The sequence below is a fragment of the Trichechus manatus genome, unplaced genomic scaffold, assembly GCF_000243295.1.
Source record: "Trichechus manatus latirostris isolate Lorelei unplaced genomic scaffold, TriManLat1.0 scaffold00095, whole genome shotgun sequence".
Classification (NCBI taxonomy): Eukaryota; Metazoa; Chordata; class Mammalia; order Sirenia; family Trichechidae; genus Trichechus; species Trichechus manatus.
Genome location: NW_004444031.1, coordinates 4323682 through 4346035, shown reverse-complemented (window position 1 = coordinate 4346035; position 22354 = coordinate 4323682). Strand labels below are relative to the sequence as shown.

General features: G+C 38.0%; 1 protein-coding gene across 2 annotated transcripts in view; it reads left to right on the top strand.

The window, feature by feature from the left end:
* The first annotated feature begins 15122 nt into the window (after positions 1 to 15122).
* Positions 15123 to 22354, top strand: part of CDC73 (cell division cycle 73) — a 151701-nt gene continuing 144469 nt past the window's right edge. The window contains exons 1-3 of one of the 2 annotated variants that reach the window (XM_023737010.1): positions 15123 to 15424; positions 17963 to 18068; positions 21146 to 21215. In XM_023737010.1, the coding sequence (XP_023592778.1) occupies positions 15294 to 15424; positions 17963 to 18068; positions 21146 to 21215 (307 nt within the window). In that variant the 5' untranslated portion in view covers positions 15123 to 15293. The remainder of the gene's footprint in view (positions 15425 to 17962; positions 18069 to 21145; positions 21216 to 22354) is intronic. The other variant, XM_004382550.2, reaches the window with a different exon arrangement.

The following is a 22354-nucleotide window of genomic DNA, read 5'->3' as shown; positions in this document are numbered from 1 at the left end:
CACCAGTTTCTGAGAATATCTATTCTACTTATGCATTCTGGAATAGGGGAAATCACTACAGGATGGATTCAGGACTCACTGGACCCACTTTGAGATGGACTTGAGCTAAGATGCCTTTAATAACCTGATCTCCATTAGCCCCTGCTCTGACTAATGGGCCACTGTGATGTTTTGGGTCTGCTGGAATTAATGTCAATTTAGAGCCAGTGTCCAGTAAACCCAGAAAATTCTGATTTTTTCCTTTTCCCCAGTGAACAGTCACTCTCATAAAAGGCCATAGATCCCTTTGGGAAAGGCTGCAAGAAAGATTAATAGTATAAATTTTGGGCAGAATAGTAGTTTTCTTCCTCAAGAAGACCTGACCTATATTCATTCAAGGGGTTCGTGGGTCTGTAAACTGTCTCAAGTCTGGGAATTGATTGAGGGGCTCTGACTCTGTGTTCTGGCTATTTGAGTTTGACTGCCATTCACTTGACCTAGAATTATTCAGCTTGTACAGCTCAAGTAAATATGTAGTAGATTTCCTATCTGTTTCACTCCTAGGGACACCATGACTAAGTAGCCAAAGCCTACATCCATATGAGTCAGGCTATTCTGATTACGCTTTGACTCTGCTGTGCATTACGGTAACCAATCCCACCCTGTTTTTGTCAATTAAGTGCCATCACTTGTCTCCTATGCTTGGGGGTGGGGGGTCTAATGAGCCCTATTGTAATTATATGTCTTAATGTCTTATTTCAGTTCGGGCAGTTCCCACTGTCAAATCTGACTTACATAAGATAGCAATCACAGCTGTCTTCAAGGATGCTGGGGCTCCCTTCACAAATTTGTTTCTCACCATTGTGGTAAAAGGTGTGTCTTCTGGGCACTTCAGGGGTTGGTCTGTAGGTGCAACCTGATAAATCTACTCTAACATGCCCATTTCCCTAAGCTTTTGGGTACCTTCTTCTACAGTATACCAAGGCAGGTGTGGCATTTCAACTTGATTTAGTGTAGGCCACCGCTTAATCCGTCCTTCAGTGAACCAACCAAATATGCTATTAGATCCTCTTTAAACATCTGAAATGTTGAATGAAGAATCCGTGCTTAGTGGATCCATGTCGATAGACTCAGACTGATCCAACTTTATGTTCCTTGCACCATTATCCTACACCCTTAGTAGCCATCCTTACACATATTCACCAGGTATATGTTTGTATATATTAGAAAAGTCAAGCAGTTCTTTTGGAGTGTGGCATACCTCCCCCTGGTCTCACTTTGTACTTAACCTCTTGTGGTTAGCTGGGACTTAAGTCTAGTTATAGGTATAGAAGCAAAGATGGGTGTTGGTGTGGGTCTTGGGGACATTCAGCAATGTCTTGTAAGGCATCTGCCTTAGGCAAGGCCCGAGGCAATGCCCCAAGTGCCACCCCAGGTGATATTGTAGACAAACTCTTTAGGCACAGCTGGGTTAATCTCATCAGATGGTGGTGGAAGGGATAATGGTTTTACTAGGGAGGGCAGGTTAGCAGACAAAGATGGCATAATCTCCTTAGATGAGAGTAAGGGTACTGGTTCCACTGGCAGGAATGATTCAATGGAAATTAGGGGCTCAATGTCCCCAGATTCCTGATTATCTGCCCATATGTTCCCATCCCAAGTTTCAGGATCCCATTTCTTCCCAATCAATGCCCTTACTTTATCTTGAGATACATTTACCTCACTTTATCTTCAGACACCATTTGAGGCTGGGAATTCAATTGACATTGTAATTCGGCCACTTTTATGATAAGACTTTGGTTTGATTTTTGCAATATCAGCTCTGTTACCATAAGAAATAAGCCTTTCTTTAAGGACACAAATGGCAAATTTCAGGTCTTTTATGTGGTGCTTTTGCTGTGATTCTGAAGCCCTGAGCTCATCTCTTTCTTTCAACACTTAGTCTAGTGAAAGTAGGACCAACCTTCCAGCCTCCTCACACTTCTCATTCTGACAAAATTGTAGAAAAGTATCAAATATGCAATCTCTCACAAATATTTGATCCATTGGTGGTGATATTTTGCATATTTCTATTGCTGCCTCATGCCATGGATTACCAGTACCCTCTTTACTACTGGAGAGAGAGTCATCAGTGCCTTTAAGACTATCCAGACTTGAGAACCAAATTAGGAAACTCATCCTTATAGTTTTATTCCTCCAGAACCACTCTCGGTACCAGATTCTTAGGCCGGGTCCTCTAGAGGAGCAAATCCAGTGAAATGTATATATGTAAAAATTTAGAAAGATATTTACTTTATGGCTCACACAGTTGTGGAGGTTGGCAAGTCTATGGGCCAGGTGTCAGGCTGGAGGCTTCCCCTTTACTTATACGGTTGTAGGGGCTGACAAACCCAAAACTGGCAGGTCAGATGGCAGGCTGCCGGCTCATGGGGCTGTGGGAGCTGGTGAATCTTAAAATATGCAAGTCTGGCAGCAGGCTGCTGGCTCATGTTCCAAGAACCCAGAGGTCAGATCATGATGAGTTGGATGCAGGATCCAGAGAGGGTGTAAGCCTTGCTGGAACATCCATTTGCATACTGGAGGCAGGTCACAACCCCAAGGAAACTTCCTTTTCAACTGATTGGCTCCTCAAAGCAGATCTCATCATGGAGGTGATTACATTATATTACATTATGGAAGAGCAATCAATCCAATGTCTGCCAAACCACTGAGAAATATAGCCTAGCCAAGAAGACACATAACAATAACCACAACAGGGAGAAACAAATCGGAAAAGGAGGGTGAGAACGGTTGCACAACTTGAAGAATGTAATTAATGAGTTGTACATGTAGAAATTGTTGAATTGGTGTATGTATGAGTACCCTCAATGAGATAGATCGATATAGTGGCTATAACAATATGCTCAAACATAGCAATGATTATGAGGATGGTGCAGGACCAGGTGGTGTTTTGTTCTGTTGTATATAGGGTCACTATGAGTTGGAACCGAATTGATGGCACCTAGCAACAACAACTACTAATCTTGTTTATTATTATATTTTTGCACCCTCTATTAACTGACTAAAAGGTATCTCAACAAGTTTTTCCTTACAGTCATCCTTATATTTGTGAACACTTGTGATCTTTTGGAACTTACAAAAAAACAGAATTCTAGGGTGTATTATTTTCTGATCATAGCTACTTCTCTGAATTTAGCTGATTGCTGGATCTGTCATCCTGTACCTGACCCTACTAATATAAACTCAGTAAGTGATCCTCTATACACTTCAGAATGTAAATTTCCTTCTATAGGTCCCTTCTAGTTCTTGTTTCCCTAAAATAACTAATCCCAAACTTAAGCTTTATAAAAATTGGACCTTGACTCTACATCAACAAAATGTTTTTTGCTGATGTAATTACAACCCTGCCAGCAAAACATCACCTATCAGATACAGGCACTAATACTGGGTTAATATTGGTATGATAGTTTGCTGTCTTTAGAGACACTCCAGTTTGCTTTGCTTAACTTTACTCAAGGAATCCTTCCACCTCAAGAGAAACAAAATTGTCTTACATCAGGCTTATACCTGCCTGCTACATACTAACTTATACTGTGATTTGGGAATGATTGTTAGAGACTTTCAGATATTTAAAACTACCACCCCTTCAGTGCATCATGAGAAGGACATCTAGAAACCTCCTACAAGAGGCAAGCTAAGGAGTGAGGTCAAAAAAATAGTGGAGTAGGCAGCTCCGCATTCTCGTCTCCCTACAGAAACATTGAAAAACCAGCAGAACCAAGAATAGAAGGAAAACCGTATAATTCACAAATATGTGGAAATTAAACAATCTACTCTAGAACAATGGCCAAAGAAGAAATTACAAGGGAAATTAGAAAACATTTAGAGACTAATGAAAAGGAAAACACAAAGTACCCAAACTTACAGGATGCAGTGAAGGCAGAGCTCTGAGGGAAATTTATAGCTGTATATGCCTACATTAAAAAAGAAGAAGAATCGATCAATAACCTAACTTTACACCTTGAGGAAATGCAAAAAGAAGAGAAATCTAAACCCATTGCTAAGAGAAAGAAGGAAATGATAAAGATCAGAGCAGAGATAAATGAAATAGAGAATAGAAAAACAATAGAGATAATCAACAATACCTAAAGTTGGTTCTTTGAAAAGAAATAACATGTATCTCTACTACAAAGGAAGAATAAAACTATCTCTATTTGCAGATGACATGATCCTATATATAGGAATTTCCAAACAATCCAAAGAATTCCACTACAGCTATAAACAAATTCAGTAAAGTGCAGGTTATGAGACCAACACGCAAAAATCAGTTGTGTTTCTACATACCAGTAATGAACAATCTGAAAAGGAAATTAAGAAAACAATTTCGTATATAATAGCATCTAAAACAGTAAAATACATAGAAATAAATTTAACCAAGTAGGAGGAAGACTTGTACACTGAAACTACAAAACATTGCTGAAAGAAATTAAAGAAGGCCTACGTGAATGGAAAAATATCTCCTGTTCATGGATTGGAAAACTTACTATTACTAAGATGATAATGTTTTATAAAGTGATCTATAGATTCAATGCAATCCCTGTGAAATTTCCAATAGTTGTTTTGCATAAATTGAAAAGTGAACTTCAAATTCATGTGGAATTGCAAGGGATCTCAAGTAGCCAAAACAATCTTGAAAAGAAGAATAAATTAGGACTCACACTTTCTGATTTCAAAACTTAATACAAAGCTGCAGTAATCAAGCATAGACATTGTCTTAGTCTTCTAGTGCTGCTCTAACAGAAATACCACAAGTGGATGGCTTTAACAAAAAGAAGTTTATTCTCTCACAGTCCAGCAGGCTACAAGTCCAAATTCAGGGCATCAGCTCCAGGAGAAGTCTTTCTCTCTCTGTCGGCTCTGGAGGAAGGTCCTTGTGATCCATCAGTCTTCCCTTGGTTTGGGAGCATCTCAGCACAGGAACCTCAGGTCCAAAGGATGCGCTCTGCTCCCAGCACTGCTTTCTTGGTGGTGTGAAGTTCCCATATGTCTCTGCTCGCTTCTCTCTTTTATATCTCAAAAAGATTGGCTTAAGACACTATCCAATCTTGTATACCTCATCAGTATAACTGCCGCTAATCCATCTTATTAGATCATAGTGATTGAATTTACAACAAGTAAGGAAATCACATCAGATTACAAAATGGTACACAGTTACACAATACTGGGAATCATGACCCAGCCAAGTTGACAGATATTTTTGGGGAACACAATTCAATCCATGACAGACATATACAATAACAGAATAGGATTAAGAGTTCAGAAAAAAAAAAACATATATCTATAGCTAATTGATTTTTGACAAGGATGCCAAGTCTGTCCAGTGAAGAAAGAATAGTTTCTTCAACAAATGGCACTGAGACAACTGGATTTCCACATGCAAAAGAATGAAGTTCGATCCCCACCTCACACCATATACAAAAATTGATTCAAAATGGATCAATGACCTAAATATAGGAGCTAAAACCATAAAACTCTCAGAAGAAACCATAGAGGTTAATCTTCATGACCTTGGAATTCACAATGGTTTCTTTGATATGACACCAAAAGCATAAGCAACAACAAAATAAATTGGACTTTATCAAAATTAAAATCTTTTGTGCATCAAATAACACTATCAAGAAAGTGAAAACACAACTTATAGAATAGGAAAAAATTTGCAAATAATATATCTGGTAAGGGTTTAATAACTAGAGTATATAAAGAGCTCCTACAACTCAACAACAGCAAGACAAACAATACAAATAAAAAATGGGCAAAGGACTTGAATAGACATTTCTCCAAGGAAGATATACATCCTGCTTATCTAGCGCTGCTATAACAGAAATACCACAAATGGATGGCTTTAACAAAGAGAAATTTATTCTGTCACAGTCTAGTAGGCTATAAGTCCAAATTCAGTGCATCAGCTCCAGGGGAAGGCTTTCTCTCTCTCTGTCGGCTCTAAAGGGAAGTCCTTGTCATCAATCCTCCCCTGGACTAGGAGCTTCTCTGTGTAGGAACCCTGGGTCCAAAGGACATGCTCTGCTCCTGACACTGCTTTCTTGGTGGTATGAGGTCCCCATGTCTCTCTGATTGCTTCTCTCTTTCATATCTCAAAAGAGACTGGTTTAAGATAGTATCTAATCTTGTCGATCTCATCAATATAACTGCCGCTAATCCATCTCATTAACATCATAGTGATAGAATTTACAACACAGGGAAATCACATCAGATGACAAAATGGTAGACAATCATTACAATACTGGGAATTATGGCCTAGCTAAATTGACAGATATTTTTGGGGGACACGATTCAATCCACGACAATATACAAAAGGACAACAGGCACGTAAAAAGATGCTCGATAATTTGACATTAGGGAAATGCAATTCAAAACCTCAATGAGATACCACTTCACACTTAATAAGATGGCTATGATAAAAACAAACAAACAAACCCAGAAAATAACAAGTGTTGGCTAGGTTGTAGAGAAATTGGAGCCCTCATCCATTGTTGGTGGGATTGTAAAATTGTGCAGCTGCTGCGAAAAACAGTTTCATGGTTCCGCAAAAAGTTAAACATAGAATTACCATATGACCAGCAATTCCACTCCTAGGTATCTACCCAAAAGAATTGAGAGCAGGGACTCAAACAGGTACTTTTATGCCAATGTTTATTGAAGCACTATATTCACAATAGCTAAAAGGTAGAAACAACCAGAGTGTCCATCAACAGATAAATGAATAAAAAAATGTAGTATATAATACAATGGAATATTATTTAGTCATAAAAAGGAAGTAAGTTCTGATGTATACTACAGTATGGATGAAACTCAAAAACATTATGCTAAGTAAAATAAGCCAGACACAGAAGAACAAATATTGTATGATTCCACTTATATAAAATGTCTGAAATAGGCACATTCATAGAGATATAAAGTAGATAGAGTTTACGAGGGGTGTGCTGAGGGGATGAGGGAACGGGGAGTTACTGACAGTGGGTACAGAGTTTCTCTTTAGGTGATGAAAAAGTTTTGGAAATGGTGATGGTTGCACAATATTGTAAATGTAATTAGTGTAGCTGAACTGTGCACTTAAAAAATTTAAAATGGTAAATTTTAAGTTATATATACCACAATAAAAAAATTTAAAAAAAAATGTCAAGATCATGAAAGACCAAGGAATTGTCACAGATCGGAGAATATTAAGAAGATATGACCAGTAAACGCAATGTCGAGTCATGAATTTGATCCTGGATTAGGTCAATGACATTAGTCAGACAGTTGGCAATATTTGAATAAGATCTGTAGTTTAGTTATTATTAGTGGTATCAGTGTTAATTTCTTGACTTTTCTAATTGTACTGTGGTTATGTAAGAGGTTAACATTAGGGGAAGTGGGATGAAGGGTATGTTGGACCTCTCACTACTATTTTTGTGACTTTAAGTCTAAAATAATTTCAAAATAAAAACCTTAAAAAATTATATATTTATATATATATATACAGAGACAAGCACAAGCTACTTAGGAAAACTCCCAGAAGAGATAATGGACTCCCTCTTCCTGTGTACCAAGCTAGCTGCAATTTACAGAGTAGGAATAATACAACTGGAAAAGTTGGTCCAAATCTTGTATCTGACCATAGCAGAAGTTATAAATAATAGCACTACCGCTCTAGAATCCCAACATGTTAGTTTAAATTTAAATTCATTAGCTAGAGTTATCATGGATAACCAATAGTACTTTATTTCCTCTCAGCTTCTTGTTGTCGGATGCCGTTGAGTTGGTTCTGACTCATAACGAATCTTTCTGTGACATGCTCACAATTGTTGTTATGCTTGAGCCCATTGTTGCGGCCACTGTGTCAATCCATCTTGTTGAGGGTCTTCCTCTTTTTCGCTGACCCTGTATTTTACCAAGCTAGTCAAGTTGAATTTATGCTGTAGTAAACCCCTTTTTGCTGCACCTATGTAAATACTACAGGTACAGTAGAACAATCCATGAGTGTTTTAAAAGAAAAATCCATGGGTCTCTAGAGAAGACCTTGTTGGACTTTGGAATAAGTTTTGATTGCCTGTCTCTAGGATCTATTATAAGGGTTAATATCTTAGTTATCTAGTGCTGTTATAACAGAAGTACACAAGTGGGTGGCCTTAACAAACATAGATTTATTTTCTAACAGTTTAGAAGGCTAGAAGTCCAAATTCAGGGTGACAGCTCCAGGGGAAGGCTTTCTGTCTCTCTTAGCTCTGGAGGAAGGTCCTTGTCTCTTCTGAGCTTCTACTCCTGGGTGATCTGCATGGGTCTTCCCCCATCTACGCTTTTTTTGTTTGCTTTTTAAATTTTTTTATATCTCGAAAGAGATTGATTCAAGACACACTCAACACAAATCCTGCCTCATTAACATAACAAAGGCAACCCATTCCCTAATGGGATTATAACCACAGGCATTCAAAAAAACAAAAAAACAACAACAAAAAAAAAAACGAACAAACCCACTGCTATCCAGTCGATTTCGACTCAGGGATTATGACTCATAGTGAGTGACCCTGTAGAGGTTAGGATTTACAATACATATTTTTGGAGGACTCAATTCAATCCATAACAGCTAATAACCACCATTGAATTTTGTTCAGAGTTTTAAGCAGCTCAACCTGCAAACACAAGGGGTAAAAGAGACTAACACTAGTTCAACTATAGGTTTTGTTTGCTTAATAACTTTCTCATCAGTGCGATATTGGCAATGGCGAAGATCTGAATATTAATGTCTCGTGGCCTGACTTTACTCTTAACCAAACAAGTGTGCTGACATTTGAGAGCTGGTCTAGCTGGCCTGGTGATCACAGCCAGGCCATGATATTCTCCTGTTAAACATTATTTCACAGAACACCAACATCAGACAAGCCCACTCTACGATCGCAATGAATCAAGACCAGAACAAGACCATTCAGTAATCTAGTCTTAACAGAACAAACAAAACAAGAACATTATGCAAACCACAGAAATGCCACAGTCAACCTCCTGTACTGACTAACATGACTAAGTGCTACTTCTTTACCTATTACAGCTTTAGCCATGCTTTATTCTTCCCTGTCTTTTAGATAAAAAGTATTATAATACCGAATCATGGAAATATGCTTGCTTCCCTCAGCATCCAATCCAGAGCAAAGACTTGCTTTCTTGAACTCTCCCCAAAATCACGTAACACAAGCACAAATCCTATAAGTACTCCACAGTTGCCCCATGTTATACAGACCCCCCACTTTCTAACAAGTCAATAAACCCAGCTTTGCTCAACTATGGGTATGTTCTGGTGGTCTTTGGCTGGAAAACAACAGAAACAAAGAAAAAGTCTGAAAGTCATTCTATATTCTTCCCTTGACCTTATCATTCTGTTTTCAAATCATATTTTATTTCCTAAATATTTAAAAAATCTATCCTGCCTTCCCAATCCAGCTACCACTGTCTTAATCTTATACCTTTCATCTTTCACTTAGTCTAAGCAACAGCCGCTTAACTTTTTACATTGTGCTTCCTCAGTACATTCTCCACCCTGTTGCCAAACTGTTAAGGTTTCTGTGCTAAAACTGTTAAGGTTAACATGTCTTGTGTGTAATTATTTTTCAATTATTTGGTTTGTAACTAAAGGTTCTTTATAGTGATTGATGCCCCCAGAGATTAGGATTAAGTTTATATTAATGTAAGAGGAAAATGATCTCATTTTGATGTATAAGGGGAAAAAAATACTACTTTTCTTTGACATAAAATTGCCTAGAGAGTTTCGTAGCTTTTTTGCCTGCTGACACAAATGACAAATGACTGCAATCACAACATACTCCCATGGGCACAACCTAGGTTATGCAACATTCCAATCATGCTAAGAATAACTTTAATCTTTTTCCCACTCAAGAAATACAAAAGAATGTGATGTGTTTATAATAACCATGAAACTAATCTATTTTAAATAAAAATGATCTACAAGTGTTTGTACTTTAACTATTTTAAACAACATTTTACTAATGACATCTCACTACAGTGAGTTTAAGAATCATTAACCTAAAAAAAGATTATTCAGAAAGAGAAATTGTTATTATTTGTAAATGAAATAAAATTAAATATCATTTGAAGGAACTATAGTTGACTCTCCTAATCCATCATAAAACTGCAATTGCCTCGAACTCATCTATCCATTTAGTAATTTAACATTAGTTATTTATTATTATTATTAGGTGCTGTTGAGTCAGTTCTGACTCAGAGCGATCCCATGTACAATAGAATGAAACACTGCCTGGTCCTGCACCATCACCACAATCGTTGTTATAATTGAGCCCATCATTGAAGCCACGGTGTCAACCCATCTCGTTGAGGGTCTTCCTCTCTTTCAATGAATAAGGAAGCTAAGAAGAATTGATGTTTTTGAATTATGGTGCTGGTAAAGAATATTGACTGTATCATGGACTGCCAGAAGAATGACCAAATCTGTCTTGGAAGAAGTCCAGCCAGAATGCTCCTTGGAAGCGAGGATGGTGAGATTTTGTCTCACGTACTTTGGACATATTGTCAGGAGGGATCAGTCCCTGGACAAGGACATCATGCTTGGTAAGGTAGAGGGTGGGCAAAAAAGAGGAAGACCCTTGACAAGATGGATTGACACAGTGGCTGCAAAAATCAGCTCAACCATAGTAGCCGTTGTGAGGATGCTGCAGGACTGGGCAGTGTTTTGTTCTGTTGTGCATATGAGTCTGAACCGACTTGACAGCACCTAACAACTACTTTACCAAGTCTGACATCCTTCTCCAATGACTAGTCCCTCCTGATAACATGTTAAAAGTACGTGAGATGAAGTCTCGCCATCCTCGCTTATCAGTCCAGTTGTGAGGATTTTTGTTTTCTCTATGTTGAGGTGTAATCCGTACTGAAGGCTGTCGTCTTCCATCTTCATCAGTGAGTACTTCAAGTCCTCTTCGCTTTCAGCAAGCAAGGTTGTGTCATCTGCATATTGTGGTTGTTAATGAGTCTTCCTCCAATCCTGATGCCAAGTTCGCCTTCATATGGTCCGGCTTCCTTCTTGGATTATTTGCTCAGCATACATATTGAATAAGTATGGTGAATGTGTACAACCCAGACTCACATCTTTCCTGATTTTAGATCACGTGGTATCCCCTTGTTCTGTTCCAACGACTGCCTCTTGGTCTATATACAGGTTCCTCATGAGCACAATTAAGTGTTCTGGAATTCCTATTCTTCTCAATGTTTTCCATAATTTGTTATGACCCACACAGTTGAATGCCTTTGCATAGTCAATAAAACACAGGTAAACAACTTTCCGGTATTTTCTGCTTTCAGCCAGGATCCATCTGACATCAGCAATAATATCCCTAGTTCCGTGTCCTCTTCTGAATCTGGCTTGAATTTCTGGTAGTTCCCTGTCTAGCAATCACTTTTGAATGATCTTCAGCAAAACTTTACTTGTGTGTGATATTAATGATACTGTTGGATAATTTCTGCATTCTGTTGGATCACTCTTCTTTGGAATGGGCACAAACATGGATCTTGTCCAGTCGGTTGGCCAAGTAGCTGTTTTCCAAATTTCTTGGCATATACAAGTGAGTGAATCCAGCACTGCCTCCATTTGTTGAAACATCTCAATTGGTATTCTGCCAATTCCTGAAGCCTTGTTTTTCGCCAATGCCTTCAGTGCAGCTTGTACTTCATTCTTCAATACTACTGTTTTTTGATTATAAGCTACCTTTTGAAATGGTTGAACAACAAACAACTCTTTTTGGTACAGTGACTCTGCGTATTGCTTCCATCTTTTTTATGCCTGTGTTATTCAATATTTTGCTATTTTGCTCACAGAGTCCTTCACTATTGCAAGTCGAGGCTTGAATTTTTCCTTCAGTTCTTTCAGACTGAGAAATGCAGAGCATGTTCTTCCCTTTTGGTTTTATAACTCCAAGTCTTTGTATATTTCATTATAATTCTTTGTCTTGAGTCGCCCTTTTAAATCTTCTGTTCAGCTCCTTTACTTCATCTTTTCTTCCATTTGTTTTACCTAGTCTACATTCAAGTGCAACTTTCAGAGTCTCTTTTGACATCCATTTTGGTCTTTCTTGTCTTTTTAATGAATGTTTGCTTTCTTCATGTATGATGTCTTTGATGTCGTCTCCCAACTTGTTTGGTCGTCAGTAATTAGCATTCAATGCCTCATATCTATTCTTGAGATGGTGGGATATACTTGAGTTTGTACTTTGGCTCCTGTGGACTTGTTTTAATTTTCCTCAGCTTCAACTTGAGCTTGCATATGAGCAACTGATGTTCTGTTCTGCAGTTGGTCCCTGGTCTTGTTCTAACTGATAATATTGAGCTGTTCCATTGTCTCTACCCACAAATGTAGTCGATTTGATTCCTGTGTATTCCATCTGGTTCAGGCCACATGTACAGTTGCCATTTATGTTGTTGAAAAAAGGTATTTGCAATGAAGGAATCATTGGTCTTGCTAAATTCTATCCTGCAGTCTCCGGCATTGTTTCTATCACCAAGGCCTTATTTTCCAACTACTGATCCTTCTTCGTTTCCAATTTTCGAATTCTAATCATCAATAATTATCCATGCATCTTGATTGCATGTTTGATCAATTTCAGATTGCATAAGTTGGTAAAAATCTTGAATTTATTCATCTTTGGCCTTAGTGGTTGGTGCATAAATTTGAATAATAGTCCTATTAACTGGCCTTCCTTGTAGGCATATGGATATTATCCTATCACTGGCAGAGTTGTACTTCAGGATAGATCTTGAAATGTTCTTTTTGATGATGAATGTGACGCCATTCCTCTTCAACTTGTCATTCCTGGCATAGTACATCCTATGATTATCTGATTCAAAATGGCCCATACCAGTCCATTTCAGTTCACTAATGCCTAGAATCTTGATCTTTATGTGTTCCATTTCATTTCTGATGACTCCTAATTTTCCTAGGTTCACACTTCATAATTCCATGTTCCAATTATTAATGGATGTTTTGCAGCTGTTTCTTCTCATTTTGAGTCATGCTACATCAGCAAATGAAGGTCCTGAAAGCTTTACTCTATCTACGTCACTAAGGTCAACTCTATTTTGAGGAGGCAGCTCTTCCCTAGTAGTATTTTGAGTGCCTTCCATCCTGAGGGGCTCATCTTCTGGTAATATATCAGACAATGTTCTGTTGCTATTCATAAGGTTTTCACTGTCTAATTTTTTCAGAAGTACACTGCCAGGTCATTCTTTACAGTCTGTCTTAATCTGGAAGCTCTGCTAAAATGTGTCCACCAAGGGTGACCCTGCTGGTATTTGAAATACTGGTGGCGTAGCCTCCAGCATCACAGCAACATGTAAGCCACTACAGTATGACAAACTGACATAATAGTAGGGCCTCTTATGTGCTAAATAATGTCCAAGGTGTTAGGATATTAAGGCAAAGGTCTACAGCCCTTTAAGTTTTGTAGAAAAAAGGCAAGTTAATAAACTAATAAAGGCAGTCAAATAATATTGGCTGCTCTGATCAAAGTATGAATAGAGTAGACAGTATGGGGATAGGTAAGAGAGTAGTCAGTTCGTTGGAGTGTCTTCGTTTGAGGTGAGGTTCAGGAAACTATCCTAGGGGTAAGAACATGTGCAAAACAGGCAAAATTTATCAAATTCAGTTGCAAAAATGGTTATAGATAGTATAGAAATGAACCACATACCTCTATATTCTCTTGTATTACACATAGCAAAAATTTATTTCTTTCAAAGCAGGAGAAGGAATTTGGTTATGTCAGTCACAAACATTCCTTTTTTTCCCCTTTTGCTTCAGTAAAAGGAATAATAATAATAATAATACAATTATGGGACCCAAGGTATAAATTTGGCTTTTAGTACACACGTCATAATATATTGAATTTATTTCAACTTTCCCAATACCAGAAAGACACTCATGGAGTCTTCTGGGTGCCAATAAAAACTGAGTAGTCTGAAAGTGTTTTTCTAATTAGGACAGTTTGGGGTCCTTGTTTAACTTTTTCGCTATCATCTCAGAACAAGGCCATTGTGGCCTTTTGGGAATGGGGATAGGGGAAGGGGCCAAGATAGAAAAAGTCATGTACGGAGTAATCAAAGGAAAAAAAAAAATTGCAGTCGAGTCGATTCCGACTCATTAGCGACGGTATAGGACAGAGTATAACTGCCGCATAGGGTTTCCAAGGAACTCCTGGTGGATTCCAACTGCCGTCCTTTTGGTTAGCAGTCGTAGCTCCTAACCACTGCGCCACCAGGGCTCCATGTACAGAATGGATGGTGTAAATCCAACATTTATGTTATTTTGATGATTTGCTAGACGCTTTCACCTTATTCTCATATAATCCTCATAACATCCCTGAAGCTAATACTCATATGGTAACCCCATTGTATCCATTAAACCAATTGATGCTGCTGTGAGAGAACGTTATGTAACTTGACCAAAGTCAAACAGCAGCTAATAAACAGTGGTGCCCGGAATTGAGCTCTGCGGTACTTGGTCTTTTCCATTATGAGAATCCACCTACAAAAACAGTCCTCTAAAGGAGTTTATCTGGATCACTAACATCTAGAGGCCTTTTGGTATATCTGGGTCATATCTAGATGGGAGGGTAACCCTACTTTTCTGCAAAGTCTTGGCCAATCTCCACCCTCGCCAAAGTAGGGACGCGAGAACCTTTAGCAGCCCTCAAGACTGGTCTTAGAGGGCTCAATGAGCTCTCCAGGGATAGAACTGTGCACCAGCCACGCAGGTGCGCGCGCACCTGTCGGCTGTGGAGTGCGCGCTGCGGGGAATGATAAACGTGCTTCGCGCGCGTGCGCGGGTACCCGGCAATGCTCCGTGTACGTGCGCCGTACGTGGGCACGGTGTCCCTGAGCTCCGCGTTCCGTGCCGGGAGTCAGCTCCGTGCCGAGTGGAAGTCTGGTAGGGGCATTTTCCCCGGCGGTCGCGGCTCCCCCTGGCGGCCGCCGTGCAGCGCTGGAGGCGTGCAGTCAGGCGTTCTCCGCGGGCAGCCGGCGGCGGGGCCTTGCCTTATAGCGCGGGGTCCTCGGCGGTCTGGGTGGTTACTGCTCCTTCTGCTGTCGTAGGCTAGGACGGCTGTTAGTTGCTGCTGCTGTTGGTTTGCGGCGGCGGCGGCGGCGGCGGAGGAGGAGGAGGAAGAGGGCGAGGCGACGGGGGAAGGCGGAGGCAGGCTCGGCGGCGGCGGCGGTACCCGCGTCCGGCGGCGGCGAGGGGGGGGAAGATGGCGGACGTGCTCAGCGTCCTGCGACAGTACAACATTCAGAAGAAGGAGATTGTGGTGAAGGGAGACGAAGTAATCTTCGGGGAGTTCTCCTGGCCCAAGAATGTCAAGACCAACTATGTAGTTTGGGGGTAAGTCTGGTATGGCTGTGGCCCAGGGTGGCAAAGAAGAGTTGGGCGCCCCCAGGTGACCTCTTTCCTAACCCCTCCCCCCGTTTCCCCTGGGGATGGGGAAAAACTAGGTGCTCCTGGAAAAAGTTTCTTTGCTGAGCAGAAGTTGCACTTTTGCGGTGAGGAGCTGTGTCTGGAATGCTCCATCTCTTTAAAATTGAGGAAGGCAAGGAGAAAGGTACCACGGGAATTTCTGACTTTTCTCGTTCATTTTTATCGGTATGTATCGAGTGCCAGTAACGTGTAGGGCTGGTCCACAAATATACCTGAACTTAGGTGCACAAAGGAACACATCGTCTGGTGCCGGTCTCTTTTTGTTCTTTATTTTCTTTCTCTTTTTTGAGGCTGCCATGTGTTACAAGTGTCTCCGCTGGCCCTGCAGCTCCTGGTTTATTTCTTCCCCTTTCGTGTGGGAGACGGGGGATCCCTCAAGAAGAGAGAAGGGAATCAACTGTGTGAAGTTACGACGGAAACAGATTAGATGAATTTGAAAGAGTCAACAAAATCTGTATTAGAGGTGGAGGCAGGAGTTTCCTAAGGGAGAAAGTTAGTAATGGAATGGAGTGAGCGTTTAGAAGTCTAAGTAAGAAATTGATGATGTGTGTGATTTTGGGAATTGTGAGTTTAAAAAAAAAAAAAAATGGCTTGGAATGTTGATCCATGTGGGGTTTCTTGAATTTAAATCACTCAGCAAAACATCTAGATACAGGTCTAATAATCATTAGGGGCCATTTTAGTGGTGCCACTTTCTTTGGTGTTTCATTTGGGCGTTACAACCTTGAACTAGGACTTCCATATTCATTTTGTTTGACTGAATGGAGGATAGAGTGATGGGAGACAGTGGGCTTTATGAAGTGTTGACAGAAAGCTAAGGGTAGTTTAGTTTTTTTGTTTGTTGGTTCTTTTGTTTTTATTTTTATTTCAAGGTCTTATGATTTGATTAACTTTATGAAATGTGGATGAAATGATATTCTGAGTTTACTGTGAGGAGTTTTTTAAAAAAATTTTAATCTTTTCAAAATAATTTGCATAAACAGGATTACATTTGATTGAATTTTTAATTTTTCCTTTAAAAAGTTGTTAAGGAGTACTCAGGGTGCAGGGCAGTTCAATAATTAATGTGAGAAATAGAAAAATTCTTAAGATCTTGGTCCCTGCCTCAAAGGTGGTTTACTTAATCTGAGTAGAGGAGATAACACATAAATTGATGTGAAGTGCTTTTTGTCTCATAAAAAGAGAGCAATCACTTTTGGCTGGGAGGATATTAGGAAAAGTTTCATAGATACCAGTTTGGCGTGTTGGCTTCTAATAAATTTTTCTTAAAGGAATGAGTTTTAAAGAATAGGTACGAATTCTGTGAGTGAAGTGATGGGTTAGGTCTTCCAAGATGATAGAACTGAATGTATAAAGGCATGAGAGGTAGAAAGTAAATGTTTTGACAGATAACAATCTGGTGAAGCCAGTGAAAAAGGAATGCTTAGAACAGCAGATTTCAAACTTTCAAAACAACAAATCAAACCAGAAATATATTTTCATTTACTATATACATCTGCATCCATGTGCATGTATAAATGTGTACATTTATATACCTACATAAATATATATAGTGTTAAATAATACTGCATGCAGTGCATTGTTGTTTTCCTATTCTTTTCTATATCATCAGAAATAAAACCTGGTTGTTACCCATATAGTATTTGATTTCGTAGTATAGTGATATGTGGCTTGAAATACATTGATTTAAAGGAAAAACAGGAGTAGAAGCTAGGTAAGTAGGTTTAGGGCTAATTACAGTGGGCTGCGTTCAGATGAATTCAAATAATACACTGAACTTTTCACTTCAGGATGGGAGAATGAAGTAGGAGGAGTGGAATCAGATGCTAACATTGGTTGAGGAAGTAATATGTGCTTGAGTTAGAGAGGTTGCATCCCCAGTTGTGTCAGGTGCAATTGCATTTTGATTTACGTCATTGGTCTAATTTGAGGGATGTCATAAAAATCATATGTCTGAAATTCATTGCTGTGTTTACTGTAAGAATGTTGTTGAGGATGTTGTTTAGCAGTATCTACCTTAGTAAGAGCCATAAGATAAATTTGTCTTAAGTTTTAGCACCAGTCATAGGGGTGCTTCTCCTGAGCAATATGGTTATTTTCTCTTATGAATTCTCCCTAATCTGTAACTGGTTAGGTTTCTCTTCTAGTTGACAAAGTTCTGAGCCTAATTTGGGCCTAATTCTAAAAAAGTTTACAGTACCTAAGAGTGTGAATTTTGTGTGCTTTCCTTTCTTCTTCCTTTTTCTCATTGTCTTTCTTTGTGTTCTTTTTGTCCTAATGACAGTTTAACTTACCTAGTTGATTTATATACGTTAGTGTATTTTGGTTAGCTATTTTAAATCCATTGTTGAACAGCAAAGTGGGGATACATAAATGAGTACATTAGGTTAAGCTCAAAGAGTTGAATTAGAATTGTTAGTAAAAATCTTGCCTTAATTATTTCAGGACTGGAAAGGAAGGCCAACCCAGAGAGTATTACACGTTGGATTCTATCTTATTTCTTCTTAACAATGTGCACCTTTCTCATCCTGTTTATGTCCGACGTGCAGCCGTAAGTAGAATTCATTTTAGAATTGCTTCTTTGAATTAATGTTAGATATTAATTGACATGGATAACTTTCCTTATGTGTTTCAAATCAAGAAGAATGAATTTGTCTGCTTGAAGGTCTCATCAAAAAAAAAAACAGAAACCAAAACCGTTGCTGTCGAGCTGATTCTGACTTATAGTGACCGTATAGGACAGAGTAGAACTGCCCTGTTGGGTTTCCAAGGAGCAGCTGATGGCTTTGAACTGCCGAACTTTTGGTTAGCGGCCAAATGCTTAACCACTGTGCCACCAGGGCTCCGCGGAGGGTCAGAATTGGGCCACTGTCTGTGATTTATAGACATTTTTTAATCTGTGATTTTTTTTTTTCCACATAGAATGTGGATAATGTTTATATAGTAAAAGCTTTAAAGCTATTTATAGGTTTTTTTTCTCTAAGAATTTATGTGCTGGTGGTAGAACCCAGATATTCAGAACGCTAATCTCAAGAAAACTTTTTTCTTTTAATGTCATAAGACAGAATCAAGATTAACAGACAGCTTTTAAAAGTTAACTTTTGATCAGTTTAATAAAACTTTTCCATATACTCCTGATAAATTTGTTTTCAGTTTTGCCTGCTTTCATCTCAGTTTTGAATATTTATTACTCAGAAGAAACTTTAGAAACACTTGAAAAGAGCTTGATTCACAGAGAATAGGATGATGAGATTCTTCATCTGTAGTGAAGCAGCATATTACAATGAATATGTAAGGCTTTAGAGTTATTTGGGTATAATAGCTGTGAGACATGGCAGATTGCCATAAATATCCTAATAAAATGCCCCTGAAAAATATTTAATTTTCCAAATGAGACCCCTCCCCTAGTTTCTTTTGATAAACTTGAACATAAATTTTTTTAGAGAGATAAATGAAATAATTAAGTGCCTGCTCTTAGTATTTATTGTTTTAATGTACTTAAAATTACATATTTAAAATTAAATATGAAATGTACTAATTTGTAAGTACTGTTTTCCCAGTTCTTACAGTTCTTGAAACAATTTCATTCAAACTTTTCACAAACATCATCAGCATATATGTTATTACTAGAGTCACTTTTTAAGTTATCTAACACTGGCCAAAGGACATTAAGATAAAATTTACTTCTGTAACCTTCCCCTTTCTCCCAGTAGTTATGTTGAGGCTGTTTCTGGCTTATGTGAGATGTCGTTTCCAAACGATACCTTGTTGTTTAAAGTGATTGGGAAAGTCTCCCAGTATCTAATGAGCTTTGTAAGACTGCTGCTTTCTGAGCAAGAAATACATAGTATTAAATACCTATTACAAAGACAATAAAATTAGAGTGAAATTACTTGGGCATTTGTGGGGCAAAATGGCAGCATCTCTGTGTATACAGTTGTTTTAATTCACATTAAATCTTTAAAATATGAGTTAGGCAGTAAGGATGTTTTATTGGACATAACCAATCATTTCGGGGTAATAAAGATGATCCAGATGCTTGACCTAGATTTAGAGGTTATTTTTCTTGTGGAATGGTTGTAGGACATAACTGACGGCTATAATTGTTACTAGGAGCCTTGGTCAAATAAGATTTACCTCTTTTATTTTTCTTATATTTTTGACAAGTTTAAAAGACAGAATTCTAAAATGCTAGGGCTCTACGAATTTGAGGTTGTTTTCTCCTAACTCCTTTATGTAATTTGCTCTTTCTTGTGAGCAGACCACTCCTGAAATAAGTATTCTTGACCCATAGCTCCAAATAGGTATTCCTGACGCAAAGCTCTTACTTTAGTTTGGGTACGTTATGTCTTTTTCACTTGGCTGTAATGTGTGCATTATTCAGTAGTGATCAAACGATTAATTATGTTATCAGACTTAGAAACAGTATTTTAAAGAAAATTCAGATCTTTTAACTATAGTATTCCAGGTAGACTGGTTTAAAAAAAAAAACATAAGCACAGAAAAACTTTTGTGGGCTCTTAAACATTTATATTCATAGGCAAAAATTAAAATTAACCTGACTTTTTTTTTGAAGATGGGAATATAGATTATTCTTTAATTGATGAAATCTAGTTCATCTATATCATTGGGGAATATGTTCAGTGAAATGTACTCACTACTCAGTATTAGATAATTGGCCAGAGATTCTAAGGACTCTTGTTGTTACTTCATTGTTGCTCATATAGGGTGACAAAGGGATTTTAACTTTATACTCCTGCCACCATGCTGTTTGTTTACATTAGAAAAATGAAGTGCAAAATTGTGGTAATTACAGAATTCGTTGAATTCGTTGTCCAAAGATAAGTTGGTACCTAAAGTGTACAATTTTATTTGTTTTGCTTACCTCTTTACAGTTTGCCAATTAAGAGATTAAAGAAAAGTTATCCATATTACTAAGATACATTTTTCAGATTTGTTTTTTTATCTTCTTTCCTCTCTCTGCTTGCAGAATTTATACACACTCGAGGATAAAAAAGAAATATGTAATGTAGAAGATAGACAACCACTGCTAACATTTCCTTGCATAACCTCCCAAACTTTCTCATTCCTGAACAACACGTATCGGTCGTTAATTATAAAAATTTAATTTTAGTGGCTAATTTGGTTTATTTGAAAGAGTTTAAATGAAATATTTTGAGGAGGAAGTATGGTTTGTGTGTGAGAAAAGAAAGTACTTTGGAAATACTGTATGAAGTGAGAATGCAGTGGGACTGAAAAGGTATTTGTCCCAAATGTGCAAACCATCATGAGTACAATTAAAAAATAAATACTTAAAATAAGCCAAAGGGGGGAAGAAAGACTAGAATTGATATTTTGAAGAAGAAAGAGTTGTTGCTTCATTTCTAATAATTATATTTGGTGTATCTTGCTAGAACCTAAAAAATAAAGCTGTCACAAATTGATGTTTAAAAAGTTTTCAAGATTTCTATTTGGTTCTTTCAGCCTAGTCATTTTCTGCAAATGAGATTTTAAATATGTATTATCAAAATATGTTGGAATAAAATTCAGATGTTATATGATATTTATGTTTCCTAAGTTTCATATAGTTGTTATTGATTTCGTATCTAATTTAAATTTTTGCTTCAGACTGAAAACATTCCTGTGGTTCGAAGACCTGACCGAAAAGATCTACTTGGCTATCTCAATGGTGAAGCATGTGAGTAGTTTTTAAATTGTTGTCACTGTTAATTAGACAGTGTTTCTTTTTTCTTTTTTTCCTATAAAATGAGAAGCAGTGGGAAGAGAATTTATATTCCCTAAAAAATTAACTGACCTATCTGTGGCTGTGTTCATTCACTCACCCTTCTTTCCTGTTACAGTGAATGCACACCTTTGTGCCTAAAGCCAGTCATGCCTGCCTTGTATATGGGTCCCATCTCCTTTTACCCACTGAGAGACTTTATCTCTGTAAGTTATTATTTCTTTCTTGCATCATTAGTTTTTTTCTTTCTGTCATTCTCTTTAGAATACAGACATACAGTAATATCTTTTATCTTTTAAAAAAAAAAAAATATGACCTCACATTCTTACTATCTACTGCTCCATTTTGTTTCTTCCCTTTATTGCAGAATTCTTTTAAAGAGTTGGCATGGTATCACTGCTACCTCTAATTCTCTCTTAAATCCACCCATATCTGACTTTCATCCTTGCCATCTTGCTGAAATCACTCTTGTAAGGTCAGCAACTGACTTAAGGGTTACAAATCCGTAGTCTCTCTTACTAGCAGCTTACTTGAGCTCTTAACAGCATTTGATACTGTCACCTATCCTTTTGAAAGCCTTTCTTCCCTTCACATTTGGAGCTCTAGACTGTTTTGGTTCTCTTATTACTCATTGTCTAATCCTCGGTCTATTTTGCTTTACTTTCTTCTGTGCCTGAGTTCTAATTCTTAACATTCCCTAAGACTTGAATTTTTTCCTTTATCTTTTAATGCTTAATGTTTAGGTGACCTCTTCTAGTTTCATGCTTTTAATACCTTCCATATGCCGATGAATTTCAGTTTATCTCCGACACTGACTTCTTCCCTGAGCTCCATATTTATAAATTCACTGTCAAACTTAGCGTCTTCCCTTGGCTGTTTAATAGGCATCTGAAATTTAACATGTCCAAAATAGAATTCTCTGATTCTCTCCTTCTCTTCTCCAAAACAAAACACCCAAGTCTGTTGTTCTTCCCCCGGTGTATCCCATTCATGCAGTTGGTTAGGCCAAAAAACCTGCAGAAATCTTGGATTCTCTTTTCACACATCACACATCCATTCCGACAGCAAGTCTTTTTTTCTCTATCTTTAAAAGT